Source organism: Mesoplodon densirostris, chromosome 15 (genome assembly GCF_025265405.1).
Source record: "Mesoplodon densirostris isolate mMesDen1 chromosome 15, mMesDen1 primary haplotype, whole genome shotgun sequence".
In the NCBI taxonomy this organism is placed as follows: domain Eukaryota; kingdom Metazoa; phylum Chordata; class Mammalia; order Artiodactyla; family Ziphiidae; genus Mesoplodon; species Mesoplodon densirostris.
In genome coordinates this window covers 906,599-925,750 of record NC_082675.1, presented here as the reverse complement: position 1 = coordinate 925,750, position 19,152 = coordinate 906,599, and the positions used below count along the sequence as shown (strand labels likewise).

Genomic DNA, 19,152 nt, shown 5'->3' with positions numbered 1-19,152 from the left:
GCCCCCCGCCCACTGCCTCCGACCCAAGTCCAGGGGCTGCAAAAGCCCCCGTAGTCACAGGGACGGGGTGCTGTGACCCGATGTGCCGCGTGGCTCAGGAAGGTGGAGCACGGCGCCACTTCCGTACCAAATCGGCTGAGGTGTCCCCACTGGTAGCACGTGCACAGGAAGGGGTCAAGGCAACAGGTCTGGCCTGTCCACGCCCTGCACCTCCTGGGAGGTGACCTCTGAGCCCTTGCAACATCCTGCCTGAGAAGAGCGTCACCTTCACCTGGGGGCCTGGGGCCTTGCCAGGTAGTCTTTGCCACAGTGGGATTCATGTGGGGTCTCGGCTTGACCTCTGCAGGGGCTGGAGACTGAGGTCAGCCAGTAAAAACCCAGACACCAAGGCTCAAGGGAAAAAAATAAAACGGGTCGAGGGAGCCCCCCGGCTGGCAGTATGTCATAGCGTGCTCACACCTCGCTTCTGGGGTAATCCGGCAGCGTCCCTGTGAGCCCCACCATGAGGGCCAGCTGGAAACTCCTGCCTGGTGTCCTTCAGCGGTAACAAACTGCACCACGTGTGTAACAGCTTTGCTGAGCCTTATGAGTCCTTTTAGTGAGTTATTGAACTTGAGGTTGGCCTTGGGGGTCCTCCGAACCGCACCAGGGCTGCCCAGGTGCTCAGAGCTAAACGCCAGCAGCTGTGCTGACCCCGCTGGTGGGCAACTTAGTTCATCCTCCAAAAGTCAGGACACAACGGGGGCTTTCAGAAATCGACTCACACTCAAACACATGCACACGCACACACGTGCACACACAACCTCAGAGCACCTGACTCATTCAGGTCTGTGTCCGGGACTGCCGTCACATCTCGGCACCACCTGCGTTATTATTTACTTTGTATGTTTCTCCAAATTGGGCTGTTTTACACCTAAATGCATTTTTTAAATTCAACATCTCTGCAAATGGAAAGCAGCACTACTTATGCTAAATCAATGGTAACCATGAAAATAAATGCGATGAAAATAAAATAGCACCATCACGAGCCGCGCATGGTCGAGGCAGTGGGAGCCGCCCGCTCCAGGCTCTCTGGGTATAACGCGACAGAAGGGGGCTTCTCAGGAATGGAGTCACAAGAGGGCCTAACCTCCCACTACGCAGCTCAGGCCAGCCGGTTCCCACCATGCATCCCAGCTGTGCTAGAACACGGAGACTAGGCAGATGCACTGGTCCCCGCGCCCCAGGCCCCAGCACTCTCTGGTGCCACCGCACGCTCACTGCCAGCCCTGCCCCAGCGCCCTAGAAACTCGTTTCTGGGCATCTCACCTCACTCCTCGCACAGCAAACCCTCAAGCTTGGAGGAACAGGAAGTCTGTGAGAACCGCTTCCTGGCCCTCCCTGGGCTGGGGTAGCCCCGAGGCCCTGTGTCCCCAGTGGAGCTGATCCGCTGCCGACCACCTGTACCCGCAACGATGATGCACCTTCTCATGCTCTGGGCCCTTCCCTGTCAGCCTTCCCACCCCCTCCCAGGGCTTCTGGGACCACTTCCCAAACCAGAGTCCTAGCTCAGAAGCCACAGCTGGAAGAGGGGCAAACCAAGACAGGAGCTAAAAGGAGACACTCCCCCGCACCCCCCATCCACCTTTCCTTGAAGGCTGCTCCGCGGACTTAGGACTCAGAGTGGCAACGCTGACCACATGGCTGCCCGGCCCAGCCCAGCCCTGAACTGCAGCCCCTGCCAGGAAGAAGGTGCTGCTGAAAGTGCTTTCCTGTTCAAGGCTGCCAGCTGCAGGCTGAGTTCCTGTGGCCAGGGCCACAGAAAGGAGCCTGGCTTCATGTCCAGGGTGCAGGCGCCCTGCTTGGCTGAAGTTATTAAAGCAATGAGGTCCACTCAACACGGAGTTTTGTTCCAGTCTCGCCTCTGCTTTACTACAAGATGCAGTGATCTGAGTCCAGGAGTCCTGAGTGACCAGAAGGCGAGGCACAGCCATCGAGGGGTCTGACTTTTCTGACTAATCAACTGCTGTGGCTTTGAGAGTGGGGAGGACAGGGGTTTACAGGCAAGTGACAGAAATGGAATGCCTTTTAGAGACGGGCGATGCTCATGTCAAGCAGGACCTCCACCCACCATCGCAGCTCCTGCACCAAAAGCGGGAGGACAAATGCATTTGGCAGAGACTATGCTTCAAGCTGTGTCACTTGTCACTTGTGTCATTTGTATAAGTGGCGGCACCTGGAGCATCGGAGATGGCACTGCACAGCTTCCTGGGCAGCGCCGTCCCTGAGCAGCCTCAGTCCTGTACTGGGCACCTGCAGAGGATGCCCATGGCCAAGAGCAGAGAAACCAGAGAAGAGAAGACAGATGGGGAGGGCCCCACCTGCCAGGGCCCCCCTCCCTCCACTCTGCCTGTCCAGCAGCTCCTGTGAACATCTGGGTGCCAGGAGCCCAGGCCTGCGGGGGGCTGCCTGGAGGGGTCTGTGGGAGGGGCCGCGTACTCACTTTTTGGGCCTGTAGTCGGGGATGGTCCTGTCCAGGGAGATGCGGTCGCTGAGCTGTGCGTTGTACCCGTATTCCTCGAACTTGCCCTCTGTCTCCTGGCTGTTGTCACGCAGTGTGGCCGCCATGCCGCCCTGGCCCAGGCCGCCCGGCCCCTCCACCAGACCGATGGGCTTGGCGAGCCCTGGCAGAAAGGAGAAAAGAGGGGGTCAGGCACGTCCCAGGACCGACCGTGTCCTTCCCCCACGCTTCTCCCAGCCTCACCCTAAAGGGCCCTTTCTTTCAGGTGCAAACTCAGCAAATTCCTTACATACAGCAGGATTCCAGCTCTAGGACATTGCAGGAAAGGCAAAGCTATGGAGACAGTAAAGAGATCAGTGGTTGCCGGGGTTTGTGGGGAGGGATGAATAGTCAGAGCGCAGAGGACCTTTAGGGCAGTGAAACTACTCTCTCATTCTGTAATGGTGGGTACATGTCCATGTACATTTGTCCAAACCCAGAGCAAGTACGGCACCAAGAGTGAACCCTCATGTAAACTGCGGACTTTCAGTGATTATGATGCGTCAGTGCAGGTTCATTAATTGTAACAAATGCACCACATTAATGCAAGGTGTTAATAATAGGAGAAACTGGGCGGGGGGGCGGGGCTATGTGGGAACTCTCTGTACTCGCCACTCAATGTTTCTATAAACCCAAAACTGTTCTAAGAAGCAAAAGCTATTTTTAAAAATATTTATTTATTTATTTTGGCTGCCCCGGTCTTCACTGCCACGGGGTCTTTAGCTGTGGCATGCGGGCTCTTAGTTGCGGCATGTGGGCTCTTAGTTGCAGCATGCATGCGGGATCTAGTTCCCTGACCAGGGATTGAACCCGGGCCCCCTGCATTGGGAGCAAGGAGTCTTAGCCACTGGACCACCAGGGAAGTCCCATGGGTTTTTTTAAAATATAAAATAAAAATAAATTAACTTAAAAAATGCAAAGCAGCTGCCCCACTTTCTCACCAATCCTTGATATTGTTGGTCTTTATAATTTAAACTAATTGTACATCCACACAATGGAATGCTACTTTGGGATAAAAACAAAGGAACTAACCAAATATGCAACAATCTGGATGAGTCTCAAAAGCATTATGTTGAGCAAGAAGCCTCCAAAGACACAGAGGAAAACATATGTACGACTCTATTTACAAAATTGTGAGAACAGGAAGCTACTCTATGGTGACAGCAGTGAAAGCAGGGACCACCGGGGTGGAAGGTGGCATTGGCTGAAAAGGAGCCCTCCCGGGATGACCAGGGTGTGTGTGCATGTGTGGGTGCCTGAGAAGGCCAGGCTAAGGGAGTGTTTTCTGGAATGTTCTCTTTGGTCACTTGTGCCAGGAGAGGAGACATCATCCCCCTGATGCCAGGGACCAGAGCAGTGCCAATCAAGCAAGGACAACACCCCTTGCTCTCTCTGGGATGGATGATTCTGGGGCATCTTGGTTTTGGGAGTGAGGTCCAGGGAGCAGAAGTTTAAGCCAGAAAGAGTTGGGATGAATTCCCATCCTGGAGATGCATTTATTAGCTTCCACAGAGAAGTCTCTGGTCCTAGCTCAGGCCACTAGAAGTATAAACTCGGGGAAATATCTAACATTGATGTCACATGCTGCCCCACACTGGGTACCAGGATCTTCTTTTGTGACACCCACTCCCTCCTTAGGTTTTTAAATTAAACAAGGAGGCCACTTGGCTGAGGGGGTCTAATACATGACCTCTATGCAAACAAACCCAAACCTAAGCCTGTGAATGCCTCAAGGTTATGAAATGGAAACCCAGCCACACACAGCCAATCACACACAGCGAAACACAGACACCCACACACAGCCAATCACAGACACCCACACATAGCCAATCACACACAGCTAATCACACACAGCTAATCTCAGCCAATCACAGACAACCACAGACAACCACACACAGCCAACCTCAGCCAATCACACACAGCCAATCACAGCCAACCACTCACAGCTGGGCTTTAAGCCATACCAGTTAACGATCACTTTTGCTTTGCTTCAGCGCTTAATCTATACTTTCTCCAGCTGCTATGGGTGGGGCGCTCCTAACCACTTCCAGTTCTAGGTTGCCCCATTCCAATCAGTTTTTGTCCATATACAATCCTTTTTGTTTGTTTTTTGGCTGGCAGCGCGCATGCGGGATCCCAATCAGGGATCAAACCCACGCCCGCCTGCAGTGGAAGCCCGGAGCCCTAACCCCTGGACCACCAGGAAGTTCCCATGTCCAATATAATCTTAAGATTTGCAATATGCCTCAGTTTGTCTTTTAGCGGTTCCCAGCGAGGGCAGGGGTGGGGAGCCGACCTCCATCCATCCTCCACACAGCCGGGGGCTCCTCTGATCACCAGAGCCAAGGCTGCAGGCTCCAGGGACCGCCCCCCGCCCCCAGTTCCCAGACCAGGGATCAAACCCGTGCCCCTGCATTGGGAGTGCAGAGTCTTAACCACTGGACCCCCAGGGAAGTCCTGGGAATAATCCATTGTAAATGACAAATGTAGCGTTGGTATCTATGTAGGACTGAAGGATATTCACTGGATGTAAAGCTGAAAAATCACATGACACAAATCACTTCCACTTATCTTAATACTGCAAAATATATATATATATAGGGCTTCCCTGGTGGCGCAGTGGTTGAGAATCTGCCTGCTAATGCAGGGGACACGGGTTCAAGCCCTGGTCTGGGAGGATCCCACATGCCGCGGAGCTACTAGGCCCGTGAGCCACAACTACTGAGCCTGCGCGTCTGGAGCCTGTGCTCCGCAACAAGAGAGGCCGCGATAGTGAGAAGCCCGCGCACCGCGATGAAGAATGGCCCCCGCTCGCCACAACTAGAGAAAGCCCTCGCACAGAAACAAAGACCCAACACAGCAAAAATTAATTAATTAATTAATAAACTCCTACCCCCAACACCTTAAAAAAAAAAAAAAATATATATATATATATATATATATAATCATGCTGTGTTTAAACGTCTGTACTGTACTTGCAGTTTCTTTGAAAGGTCTGTAAATAGACGTCTCCCACAGGCAAATGTACTTCCAAACCTGAAGAGAGAGTCTCACTGCTCATGGCAGCCCAGCCTCAGAGTGAGTTCAGGTGGCCAGAAGGCAGGGGTTGCCCAGGGTGGGACCGCCTGCAGCAGCCAGGCCCTGGTAGTGTGGCTGAGGCCATCACACCAGTTTCCACTTACAGAAGTAAAATATGCACATGTTGAAAAATTCAAACCATCCAGAAAGCTATAAAATGAAGAGCTGACGTCTCCTATGCTCTCTCCCTCTCTCCAAAGGAAATGATTTTTTCTGGTTTGAGGCCTTCTCATTTTGTCCACTGTGGACACGCATAGTCATTTTATGGGTCTAGTTTTTGTCAGCCAGAGACTATTTCCCTTGACTTCTTGGCATGAAAGATGAGGATTTAGTCCATTTCTCCACCCTCCTACACCCCGCTCCTGCCTCCCTTGATTTTTCTTAGCTATGTTATTATTTTTAGTTGTTCTGGTGGTTACTTTTGTGACCTTAAAAGGAACACTTGGGCCTCCCTGGTGGCGCAGTGGTTAAGAGTCCGCCTGCCGATGCAGGGGATACGGGTTCGTGCCCCGGTCTGGGAGGATCCCATATGCCGCGGAGCGGCTGGGCCCGTGAGCCATGGCCGCTGGGCCTGCGCATCCGGAGCCTGTGCTCCGCAACGGGAGAGGCCACAACAGTGAGAGGCCCGCATACCGCAAAAAAAAAAAAAAAAAAAAAAAAGGAACACTTAAGGCTCTGTTTCTGGAAGTATCAACGTTAGCTGCTGTCTATGGACTCTTCACCAGGTTACAGGAGAAATTAACATACTCCTGGGGTTGCTGTTCAATGGGTATAAAGTTTCAGTTATATATATTTGTTTCAGGGGTATATATACACACACACACACACATATACCTCTGAATAAACTTAGAGGTCTGCTGTACAACACAGTGCCTAGTTAACAATACTGTATTGTGCACTTAAAAATGTGTTAAGAGGGGCTTCCCTGGTGGCCCAGTGGTTGAGAGTCCGCCTGCCGATGCAGGCGACACAGGTTCATGCCCCGGCCCAGGAAGATCCCACATGCCGTGGAGCGGCTGGGCCCGTGAGCCATGGCCGCTGAGCCTGTGTGTCCGGAGCCTGTGCTCCTCAACGGGAGAGGCCACAACAGTGAGAGGCCCACGTACAGCCAAAAAAAAAAAAAAAATGTATTAAGAGGGCAGATCTCATGTTCAGTGTTCTTACCACAATAAAAATAAATATTTATTTATTTATTTATTTATAAATAATAAATAAATAAATAAAATGTTGAATTGCAAAAGAAGAAGAAAAGACATTAACATCCTTCCTTTGCATCTCCCACTTAGCTGGGCCATCCCTTTTATGGTGTCAAAGATCATTTTTAACATCTACATTTTGCTCTGTAACTGCGTTTGGGCTTTCCTCAGATTTGTCCATAGGTTGATTCCAAAACGAGAGAGGAGTCCACATTTGCCACACTGTGATTATGTAAATATTATTCACTGTGGAGACAAGCAGTGAGGGACCATGAGGACTGAAGTGGAATTCTATCACTAACTGAACCTGTGCACTTAGTGAAGAATTTCCAAATGTCAAGGCAGTATTGATTGCTTTTGTGATACTCTGTTAATTTTCCCGAAGTATGCATATTTTGGTTTGCTTTAGGTTTGCATCTTGACTTTCTGTACAGCTTTTTAAGATGAATAACAGTAACATTCAGCTAGCATGTGTCCTGCAGATACCAGCACATTCACTCCCCACAACACCCCTGTGAGGTAGGGCTATAATTCACCCCATTTTGCAGATGAGTTAACTGAGGCACAGAGAGGTCCAGTGACCTGCTCAAGGTCACATAGTTTGCAAGCACCAGAACCTGCATCTGTACGCAGGCAACGTGGCACCAAGGGAAGGTGCTTCACTGTTGTGTGCTGCCGACTCTCCCAGGAGCTTCCGAATCACCTGCCTCGTGAGACAGGGTCCAGTTTCCTCTTGCAGACACTCCTTACGGCAGAGCTGGGACTAGAGTGAGGTGCCTGGGTGCAAGATTCAAGGAGACGACCGCCTTCAGGGTCCCTGTCTCTCAAAGTTCTCCACGACTTTGCTCCTTGAATCAGCCATTTGCCAGGTGCCCACGTCCGCAAATGACCACAAAAGCACGGCTGCGGACGTGCTGGTGGGACCAGCTGGACACTGGCCATCGTTGGAACCAAAGCCCCGGGAGCCTTGTCCGTGCTCTTCATTGCTGATCTCCCAGCAGCCACAGAGCCCGGAGGGACGTGAGCTGGGAGAGTGGATGGAGAATGAATGCCTGAGCCCGATGGACAGAGAGGGTGGGCAGGGAGCCAGCACGCCAACCCCAAGGGGCTGTACCCCTGAGACACTCTCCTGCTGGGCCCTGGAGTCGGGGGCTCCGCGGAGAAACAGCTGCCCTTAGATGGCTGTTCTCAAACCTGGGCAGCGACCCCTGGAGGACACATACTGCAGGGGCCCACCCGGAGCATCTGATTCCGCAGGTCCGGGGTGGGCCGGAGAACTGGCATCTCTGAGAAGCCCCCAGGGCATGCTGATGCTGCCGGCTGGGGACGCCACTCGGAGGGCCTCTGTCGTGGAACAGGCGCTCACCGCCTTTCACCCCGCCACGGGTACAAGACGAACTGCAGACGAGAACATGGTGCACACCCTGCCTTCGGGCTCCAGTGGGGCTGGCAGCAAGGGGAGGATCCTGGGTCGGCACCTTCTGGGCCTCACCCTGGGCCCTCTTGGCCCTGCGGCGATGGCCGACCCAGAGGAGGCTGCAGCGGCTCTCAGAGGCTGGCCCCCCAGAGCACCCTTGCGGGGAGGCAAGGGGTCAGAGCTGCCCGCCGCGGGTCTCCGATGGTCCCCCTCGTAGTCTCCGGAGCAGTAAAGATCTGTAACCCCTCGCCTGATTGAGAACCCACGGATCTCGTTTCGCTTTTAAGGAAAGTCGCGCACATCGGTGCTTCCCCGCGGGGTTCCCGGAGCTCTCATCCCCCCCCCCCACCCTTTTCTCGTATCCCAGCGTTGACTCACATCTCTTCTCCCAGAGAATTCCTTCTAAAGAGGCGGGATTGATTGGTACCCCCGGGAAATGAGGGAAAACGGAGAGAGAAGAAAATTGTCAAGATCAAACATGGCTCGGCCGTTACTGCAGGGTCTGAGGCCCACTGAACCGATGGCCAGGCAGGGCCTGTCGAGGCCTGCTGGAGCCACGCCTGCAACTGGGCTTTTGTCCTCTCATCTCTCAGCTCCTGGCTTCACCAAGCAGTCCGCAGGGGGTGGGCCCGGGGGTGGGGCCGTGGGCGGGGCCGGGGCCAGGGGCGCCGGGGGGTGGGACCGGGGTGGGGCGGGGGCGGGGCTGAGGACGGAGGGGTGGGGGGGGTGGGGGGAGGCAGCAAAGTGCCCGGTTCCCGCCCTGCCTCTGGGGGCTCCTGCTCCAATTAGCCAGCCTCGGTGCGAGGGCCCCTGAAAGAGCAAGAAACCAGATTCTCCAGACGGTTCTGGGTTGAACTGTGGCCCCCAGCGATACGCCCAAGTCCTGACGCTTGGGACCCGTGGGTGCAAACGTATTTGGATATAGGCCTTTACAGATGTAGTCAGTTACAATGAGGGCATCCTGAATTGGGGTGGGTTCTAACCCAATGACTTGAGCCCCTTAAAAGAAGGAATTTTGGACACAGACACACACAGAGAAGATGGCCATGAGACCACAGAGGCGGCCACGAGCGCAGGACACCTGGGGGCACCAGGAGCTGGAAGAGGCAGGAAGGACCCTCCCCTGGAGCCTCCAGAGGGAGCGCGGCCCTGCACACGCATTGGCTGTAGGTTGCTGGCCTCCAGAACCGTGAGGGAACGAATGACTCTTGTTTCAGGCATCCGCGTGTGGCGCTTTGTTAGGGTGGCCCCAGGAAACGAACACACAGAGCCACCACTCACGCCGCCCGCTGGGACGTGACCTGCAGCCAGTGGATCCTGAGCACTGCACGTGCCAAGGTGGAGCATCCCTCACATCCGATGGACGCTCAGGCCATCGTCAGGCTGACCTGCGCGGATGTGGGTGCAGATTCCAGAGGCGCCCGGCTTCCTTAACAGGAGCAGGGGGTTGTCTTTCCTGTCTGAAACCCTCCACCGCCTCCTCCAGCGGAGGGTGCCGCAAATCGTCATTTCATCCTTGAATAGACGTGATTTTGAGAACAATGGGAAATTTGCATTCATTAGCTCGGAAACTTCTGTTGGACAGCTTTTCTGACAAAAGAAACAAAAGCCAGCATCCTCAACGCAGTTCTGGGACTGGAGGTCAGAGCTGACGTTTGCTGCACTGGCCCGCCCGTGCCAGGCACTGCCCACACCTGCTTCCTTTACTCCCTACGGACCCTTCTATGCCAGGTGCCTTCATCCCCCCACTTCACAGAGGAGACCACCAAGGCTCGCCATGGCCACAGAGCTAGGAGGTGGTGAGCCCAGCCTCTTAGCCACGTGCTGTAAACTTCAAAGCATCTCATAGAAGCTTCTTAGAGGGGACTCATAGAGGTCACTAGCTTTTCACTTTGACATCAAGGACATTTTAATTACAATTACTTGTCACTATGACTACCATCTCATGAAAGGAAGGTCCTGCACTATACCCACCCTGGGCAGGAAGGATGCACCTCATGACAATATTTTAGTGAAATACATCTGGACTTCATTTTGCCCAGGCAGGTGGAGGGCGCTGGGGTGAGTATCAGGCCCACAGTACAGATGAGCCACAGGAGGCTCTCCCAGCACCTGCGGGTCCACGGGGCTCCTGGTTGCACACTTCCCCTCCAGGCAGGTAAGGGGCTCCCTCTGTGGGTAGGGGGGGGGAATGCCAGTCAAGGCTAGAGGCAGGGATGGTGCTGGGAACACCCACAGTCAGCATGGCATGAGGACCGACCAGGTAACGGTGGATAACAGGTGCAGCCATATCACAGCACCCAGACTGAATACGAGCCCTGGTCAGGAGATCTATGGAACCTCTCTGCACACCCACAGGGGCCTCACATCTCTCTCAAAAGATGAGCTGCCAACTGGCATTCAGGAAGCTTCTCCAGCTCAGTGGGAGTCGGATGATGCAGCCTTCCCCAGCGCCCACTGGCTCCCCGCTTCTGCATTGCCTTTGGGGAGGGGCCGGGGGGGCACCAAGGGGCAATTCTGCATCCTGCTTTTGCTGACACTTCAAGTTATTGTGAGTGTCTCCTACGCTGTTTTATGTGACTCGATAATAATTATAATTAATAATCACCTTTTAAACCACCACGATATTTAAACATTTACTTAACAGTTCCTATGCGCTTATACATTTATTTATTTATTTATTTTATGCATTTAGCTTTGTTTCCTTATTTCAGATACTGAACTACTGGGTCGAGGATGAAATACTTTTGTGGATCTTGGTGCCAAATTACTTTCCAGAAAGTTTAGACTTGTTTTATATTGTTGCCAGCAATGTATGTTCTTACTTTTCTCATTAGAAAGTACATTTCTTCTGATTGAAAAGATCATAAATACTTATTGCAGAAAATTCTGAAGCCACACACACACACACACACACACACACGCCCACAGGACTACCCAGGGTCCCACTCCACAGGGAAAAGCAGTATCAGTATTTCAGTGCTCTATATTATTTTTATAAGATTGTATATAATAGTTTCAACTAAGTTTAATAAACACACATGATGTATATACAAGTCTGCATTCTGGTCTTATCACTACATCCTAAGCATTTTCTTATGGCACAAAAATTCTGCGTAAGCATAACTTTTTATGACTGCAAACATAAAATCTCATCTTGTGGCTGTACCATTTATTCCTTCAACCATTCATCAAAAATATATGAAGCATCTCAAATGCCAAGAGCTGTGCCAGGTGCTATGCGTAGGTACCCGGGGGAACAGGCACAATGCCTGCCCTCAAGGGGCTCACTGTCCGGGCAGGAGACAGTCACACAAACAGGCAATCGTAGGCCAGTGTGCTGAGGTCCGCCACGCTCATGGGAAGACACACGGCAGCTGGCCCCGCAGCTTGGGGTTGGGGGTCAGATACAGCCTCCTGGAGCCTCCAGGGAGCTTCTTGAGCTGCAGAAAATGGGCCCACGGAAGGGGCAGGAACACTAACCATCGGGTGGGGGGCTCGGAGGGGCCTGTGCTGTCTGATGGTCTGGCGGCGGTGTCCAGGTGGGAGAGGATGAGGGCTCCCTGCGGGCAAGACGGCCTGTGGACACGGATGACCCAGTACCTTCCCTCCCTCTCTCTCCCCGCGACCTCAGCAGACCCTCTCTAGTTCTTTCAGGAACCAGCCCTCTCCATGGCTGTCACCCATGTGGCCTGTCTTCTCCACCACAGGGTTCCAATGAGACACTTCATCCCCCGGACACTGGCCAACGGTGGGCACGTGCCCCCGGAAGATGAATAACCAGGAGGCACAGCCCCCTCCTCTGATATCTTGAGCACCAAGAATAAGGGGTTTGAGGGCCATCTTGGTCTACACAGAGGGAGGCTGCCCGTTCAGGTGTGCTCCATCCCAGCCCGGGTGGGGGGCCCACTCAGGTACACTCCAGCCCAGCCTAGCCCAGGTAAACAGGAGCTGAGCTGGCCAAGGCAGAATAGAGCCTGAGGCCCCAGCACAGAGGCCTGGTGGGTGGGTGGCTCTCCCAGGGGCCCAGATAGCTGGGATCCCAGGCGGAGGGGGCAGAGGTGGGTCCCGAGCTGCAGGAAGCAAGTCGTCAAGGTCGGGTGGAAAGCAAGGCTCCGAGGGGCAGGCACAACTCAAGGCCCTTTCCAAATCCGAAGTCCCAGCGTGCTCCTACTGATGGAGTGCCCGTCGGGGTGCCCACTGCTTCCAGAACATTCTCTGCTCTGCTGCTCTTGCCCAGAGCCCGAGGGGACACCTCTGGTGAAACGCATTTGGCTTCAGAGGCAACAGTTTGACTCTCCAGAGGTAAAGTGTCTTCCGTTTGAGGGCCTGGGTGAACCGTCTCAAATTCATCATCTCTGTGGTAACTGGCAGGGATCGTGCACTTATGTGAAAGGCCGCCGATCGCCCACAGCAATTCTGCTTTTATGGAATAATCATTTGAAGTTCCTTTCCCACGACCTGAGGGAGCACACTTCTCTAATTACAAGAGATAATTTGGAAGACGCAGTGGCGAGGAGATGGCTCTATCCAAGCGCGGGTGGGAGACCCTATTCACACGGGGGGCAGGGGACTGACTTTGGGTCGGAAGGCAGGACATCAGGAAGGTGCAACTGAGGAGACGACTCAGGAGCTGAGGGGAGGAGTTTGGAGCCCGTTTCCCAGACGCTTTCTCTTGTTGTGCCCCGAGAAAAGTGACAATGGCATTTCATGATAAATAGGAAATGTCGTTCAGCATGTGTCATAGGGCAATAGGGAGGGGTGGGGACTGCGGCGAGTGGGTGCACACATCCCACCTGCAGGGACGACTGCTCCAGACCTAACAGGTCCAAAGACACCAGATCTTCTAGACTTTTGAGAGAAAGCAGCAGTACAGATTCATCTCTCTAACTATCAGCAACTCATTCATATTTTGGAAAAAAATCGCATAAGTTAACTAACAAATAGGGTCTCTATCTGTTAGTTAGCCAGGACCGGTGTGGTGGGCTAAGTAATGGCTCCCAAAGATACCAGGTTCTAATCCCCAGAACCTGTGGACACATTGCCTTAAATGGTAAACGGGACTTTGCAGGTGGAATTAAGTTAAGACCCCTGAGATGGGGAGAGACGGGTTACCCAGGAGGGCCCTAAACGCCATCACAAGTGTCCCGGAATGGAGAGGGTTGGGGGAGATTTGACAGAGACAGAGAGGGAGCCACGTGACGTGGAGGCTCAGCGGGCGGCGAAGGCAGGAAGAAGCCCCCCCCACCCCGGAGCCTTCAGAGAGCGTGGCTCTGCCCACAGCCCGACTGTAGCCCAGGGAAACCCATTCTGGGCTCCTGACCTCCAGAACTGTGAGAGAACAAATCTGCGTGGCGTTAAGTCCCCAGCACATGAGTTGTCACAGCAGCTCCAGGAAATGAACTCGACAGACAAAGCTGCTGTAACAGCAGGGGAAGCTGATGTCCTGGGTGATTCCTCCCTCGCTCCTCTTCCCTGGGGCCCTGACGTCCCCAGGATGTGGCAGGGGACCAGGCAGAGCGCTCGCTGGAGAGCTGCCCGCCAAGGTGGGGAGGCGCCCAGAGCTGGGGTCTTGGGCTGGTCCGCTCTCACCAGCCCTTGCCAGTAACCCTGGGCTGGGCAGTCGAAGCCATTTCATCTGCCGTCAGCACACGTGAGCCGTGGTGCCCCAGGGGTGGCGGGAGCACAGATTGTCAGACCCAGAGGTTTGCGGGGTGGAGGGGCAAAGGCATCTGCTGAGGAGCCACATGAGCTGGTGGAGGCAGGGCCAGGCCTAGAGTCCAGGCGCCCAGGTACACTGGCCTTGGAGTCCAGGCGCCCAGGTACACTGGCCTTGGAGTCCAGGCGCCCAGGTACACTGGCCCTGGAGTGCAGCTGCCCCAGGTACACTGGCCCTGGAGTCCAGGTGCTCTGGAGATGAGCCCTGGCCCGGGGATTCTCCAGCTGCTGGGCACCTCAAAACCTCAGGGCAGCCGGCTAGAGTGCAGGTGCCTGGGTTCTGAGGTGCCCGGCAGCTGGACATGCCTCAGGACCCTCGGGCGCTGACCCTCAGCTAATGCAGACAGTCCGGACCCTGCAGAGGAGCAGCCAACAGGAGGAACCAGCAGGGCTGGAGTGGGGATGAAGTCCCAGGGGTGCCGCTGTGGGGTCATGGTGTTTTCCCCACGTGGTGCTCTTGGAAATCAGCCCAAGCAGGTTTCACGTGGAAGCCTGACTCCAGCTTTTTGGAAGGATCCGGCATGCTGGCCGCATGGGCCTGCTTCTCCACAGGGCAGCGATGGGCTGCAGCCGAGAGCTCCACCCCTGACCCAGGCAGGGCCTCTGCTCTCTCGCCCTCCCTGCAGGTTTTGCACGGTGCCCTGGAGGTCGAGAGGGTGTGCCCCTGGTTTAGATGGGTAGAGAGGGGTGCTGGGTTGAATGGTGGCCCCAAAGGAGTTGTCCAGCAGGAACCTGTGAAAGTAGCGTTATTTGGAAAAAGGGTCTTTGCAGATGTAACTAAGGTAAGGACTTTGGATGAGATCATCTGGATGAGGGTGGGTCTTAAATGCAACGACCTGCGTCCTTACAATTTAGAGAGACACAGAAGGAGAAGCCACATGATGAGGGAGAGAGAGACTGGAATTAGGCGTCTACAAGCCAAGGACTGCCGAGGATTGCTGGGGGCACGAGAAGCTGGGGAGAGGCCTGGAACAGACGTCCTCAGAGCCTCCAGGAGGGATCAGCCTGCCAACAAGTTCACTTCACACTTCTGGCCTCCAGGACTGTAAAAGAAGAAATTCCTGTTGTTTAAAGCTACCCCGTTTGTGGTCATTTGTTATAGCAGCCCCAGGAAGCTCCTAGGAGAGGGAAGGAGGTGGGGGGGGGTGGAGAGGGAGGGGTGGGTAGGAGGAGGAAAAGGGCCAGCTGCAGACCCTGTGGTTGCTTGGCCAGCATCTATTCTCTCCATCCTTTTTATTAGTAGAGCCTCAATTTGTTTTGGAGAGAAATGCATTCAGCTAAAAGGCTCACCTCCCTGGGCTGACCTTGCAGCTAGGAGTGGCATGTGACCAAGATCTGGTCAATAAAATTTAAATGGAATTTGCTGGGTGGAATTTCTGGGAAACGTGTCTAAAAGGGGCAGAGACTCAGCTGGTATATGTGGGGTTTGTTTCTGTTTTTTGCCTTTTATCTACAGCCCTTCCCCTTTTCTCCTACCTGGAACTAGGAACTCAATGTCTGGGGCTGGAGCAGCCATTGTGTGACCATGAGGTGGAATGCCACACAAGAGGAAGGGGGGAGTTGCAATTCAAATGGGGTTGGGCTCTTGAGGACATCTACCAGCCTCGGCATTTCACGTTCACAAGAAAAACAAAGCACAATGCAGTTAGGTCATGTCAGTTGGGGTTTTGTCAGGACTCTGAATTCTTCACCCAGAGAGGCAAGGGGGTTCAAGTTAGGAATAAGAGGACACTGCAACAAGAAAGGCCAAGCCGCCTTCCCCAGCCAGTGGCCTCCCACCCAAGGAGGACTTGGCCGCTCATCCTGAGCCGAGAGCCTTCCAGGGACGTGGATGGAGCCGCCAGCTCCCGAGGACCACCCCCCTGAGCATCCTCTCCCCCAGAAGAGTCATTTCACACTTGGCCAACCCACTCTTTCCAGCACAGAAACCTGGGCTATGTGGGCGGCTGCGATTTTTCAACTTGGAAGGAAGCGTGGCTTTCAAGCTTCCAGCTTCTCTTTGAATCACTGATTTCCATCTGTCATAGCAACTTAAGCCAATATTCTGAGAGAGGAAACAGCCCCAATGGAGAGGCTGCCGGTCACAAGATAATCTGAGAGGAAGAAGCAGAATGAAGACACCTCTGGGAACCGGGTTGGACAGGCCCATGAGGTACGGCCTCGGTGTTGGGACACCCCTGGGGACACACACACCCCTGGGCCCAGAGAAGGGGACTCCGTCAGCAGGGTCCCCACAGGGACAGGCCAGGCCAGTCGGACTGACCCGCCGCCCTAAAACCACTAAGATTTAAAACAAAGTAACAAAATCAATTGTGGAAAAGCACCAAGTATCTGACAAGACGGGGAGAAATTACTGGGACGAACGTGAAGAGCAGTGGAGATCTGGGAGATGAGTCCAGGACTTGCTTTTTCCCCGGAGGATGTTCTGAATTCTGTGGGCTTGGGGGCACAGGGGGGAGGAAGTCAGAGGGCCAGACGGACCCCCGTGCGGGGTATACAGCCTCCCTAAGGCCTGGGGAACGGCAGGCCTTGAACGGGGTGGGAGGGGCTCCACTGAAGAGACCCACCCCCCGCCCCCAACCCCAAGCCTGGAGGAGCAGATACAGATCCTACCCGTCCAGGCCTCCAATGAGGCCACAACTCCATGTTTCCTGACGATGGCCAGCACGCAGCAAACACAACAGGACACTCGAGAGAACAGAGACGGGCTTCAGACGGGCGCTGCCGGGTGGTGGGTCCTCACGCTGCCCTCGGATCAAAGAGGCCATCAGTCTCCTCTCCTGACATCACCCAGCAAGTGGGACTCCACAGTGTGCAGTGGAGAAATCCCCTGTCACCTGCCCGTCACCTGCCGGGCTCCAGGTAGTGTCCTTCCAGTGCCTGTGACCTTGGGGTTGGGGGATGAGGGGTGGCCCCGGCGGCCCCGGCTTCCCTCTTTTCCTCCCCATGAGGATTTAGGCTGATTTAACGTGCCTGGTTAGTAATTTGGATGATTACAAAGCGGAGATTAAAGCGAGAGCCCGTGGTTCGCCTTCAAAGATAGCGTCCCTCCCAGCTTCAGTTGTGGCCACTCTCTCCAAACACAACGGCTAAGTCCATCACAGACAGGTCTTTTAAGATGCCCTGGGGACCCAAACCAATAACACATTGTCAATAGTGGGAGGACGGACTGCCCTGAAACTACGAAGTCATGAATATTTTGCAGGACACGGCAATACCTGTAAAGTATATTCTCAGTGAGACTAACATAGTATTTGATAAATCTTCATATATAATACTCATGTTCAACTAATATGAATATTTATGGGGCCGAAGCCTGGGAGATAAGGGATGACTGGAAATACCTGGCGAAATGCGTTCCTAGCTCTTTCACTTTGTAAAGCACGTAGGCCATGGCATGTCCCTCGGCCAGCTCTTGTGCCAACCTGCCCCAAATTTGGGCCTGGTCACTGCTGGGGAGTGGGCACGGGGGACATTTGGGCGTCCTGTCCCTTCAGTGGTGACCTGGCTCTGAGCGAAGCTGCCCGAGGATGTCAGGGTGGCTGGGGCCCGAACTTCCCCACGCCCACCGCATCGGGCTCTGCTCCCGACGGCAGAATCTCCCGTGAAATGCTTGTCCCGTGGGCCAGCCCCGCTCTGGGGGTCACAGGCAGGAGGAGACCTCAGAGCCCCCACTCAGGTCCCCAGGGAGCCGAGAGTCTGGGCAGCCCAGAGAGTGAGGCTGGCTCTGTCCCCATAGCCCCACTGGGTGGGTACAGAGGGCCCGGCCCCGCCCTGGGCCTAGCTGCTGACATCCCGGGGCAGGGGCTGCCTGCCTTGCTCAGGCCAGAGCCCCAGGACCTTGTGCATAGTAGGTGCTTAGGAATGAATGAATGAAGGCACACATGCATGAATGAATGGGCCACTGCAGGGCGCCCACCGAAGGAAACGGAACTGGAGCCGGGGTGTTGCCCCCAAGCTCCGTCTGGAGAGTGTGTTTCCAGACAAAGAAGGATGGACAAGCCTAAGAGCTCGCGCCGACCCTGAAGATGCAGCGCGCCCCGCGGCACGGTGCCCCCCCGCTCAGTCAGCTTGGGCTTCGTAACAAGTACCACCGACAGGGGGCCTAACAGCACACATCTGTTTCTCACGGTTCTGGAGGCTGGAAGTCCAGCTCAAGGCAGCAATTTGGTTCCTGATGAGAACCCTCTCCCTGCCTTGCAGATGGCAGCCTCCCTGCTATGTCCTCAGAGGTCCTTCCTCGGTGTGTGCACGCAGAGAGAATGAGATCCCCGACCTCCTTTTCTTATGAGGCCACTAATCCCATCATGGGGGCCACGCTTATGACCTCACCTCCCCCTAACCACATCCCAGAGGCCCCACCTCCTAACACCAGCCCACTGGGATTAGCGCTCCAACATAAGAATTTGGGGGACACAGACATTTAGTTCATTGCATTCCACCACTGGCCCCCCAAATTCATGTCCTTCTCTCATGCAAAATACACTCACTCCTTCCCAACAACCCCCAAAGCCTTCATCCGCTCTAGCATCAACTAGGAAGTCTCAACTTCCATTGCATTTAGTCCATTGCATTCCACCACTGGCCCCCCAAATTCATGTCCTTCTCTCATGCAAAATACACTCACTCCTTCCCAACAACCCCCAAAGCCTTCATCCGCTCTAGCATCAACTAGGAAGTCTCAAGTCAAGGGCTTCTCTAAATGTGTATCAGCCACTCACATGCCCTCAAATCTGAGCCAGCTGGACGGCTGTGGTGCTGGGCTCCCCAGCACCCAGAGCAGGCCGGGGCCGAGTCCGATGTCTCATTTTGCTCCTGGTCCAACCCCTCCCCCGCCCACCCTAAATAAAGCTGGAATGTGTTTGAGTTGGGGGCTGGAGCCAAGCCACCAAACTTCAAACCCCACCTTCACCCACGTCCTAACTTCAGGCGAAACGCTCAGCCTTTGTGTGCCTCCACTGGGGTGAAGGGGGCAGTGCCCCCATCCCAGGGCTGCTGTGGGGTTGAACGAGATGGTGCATGTGGTGCTCAGGACGACAGGTGCTTGTGTTATCTGTCCTTCTGGCAACACACAGTCGAATGTCTCCTGACACAGGGGCTATTCGCATTTCCCTGCCGTCTGGGTTTCTCTCACCCACGTTTAGCATCCCAGCCACTCCCACCAAGACAGGAGAGTCATGGGCCCACTGTCAAGGGCGTTCGGG

The 19,152-nt window shown here is 54.5% G+C and overlaps 1 protein-coding gene across 1 annotated transcript in view; it reads right to left on the bottom strand.

Moving 5' to 3' along the window:
• Nucleotides 1-19,152, bottom strand: part of GALNT9 (polypeptide N-acetylgalactosaminyltransferase 9) — a 94,338-nt gene that overhangs the window by 66,194 nt on the left and 8,992 nt on the right. Inside the window, exon 2 of the mRNA XM_060118483.1 lies at nt 2,483-2,663. Coding sequence (XP_059974466.1) covers nt 2,483-2,663 — 181 coding nt within the window. The remainder of the gene's footprint in view (nt 1-2,482; nt 2,664-19,152) is intronic.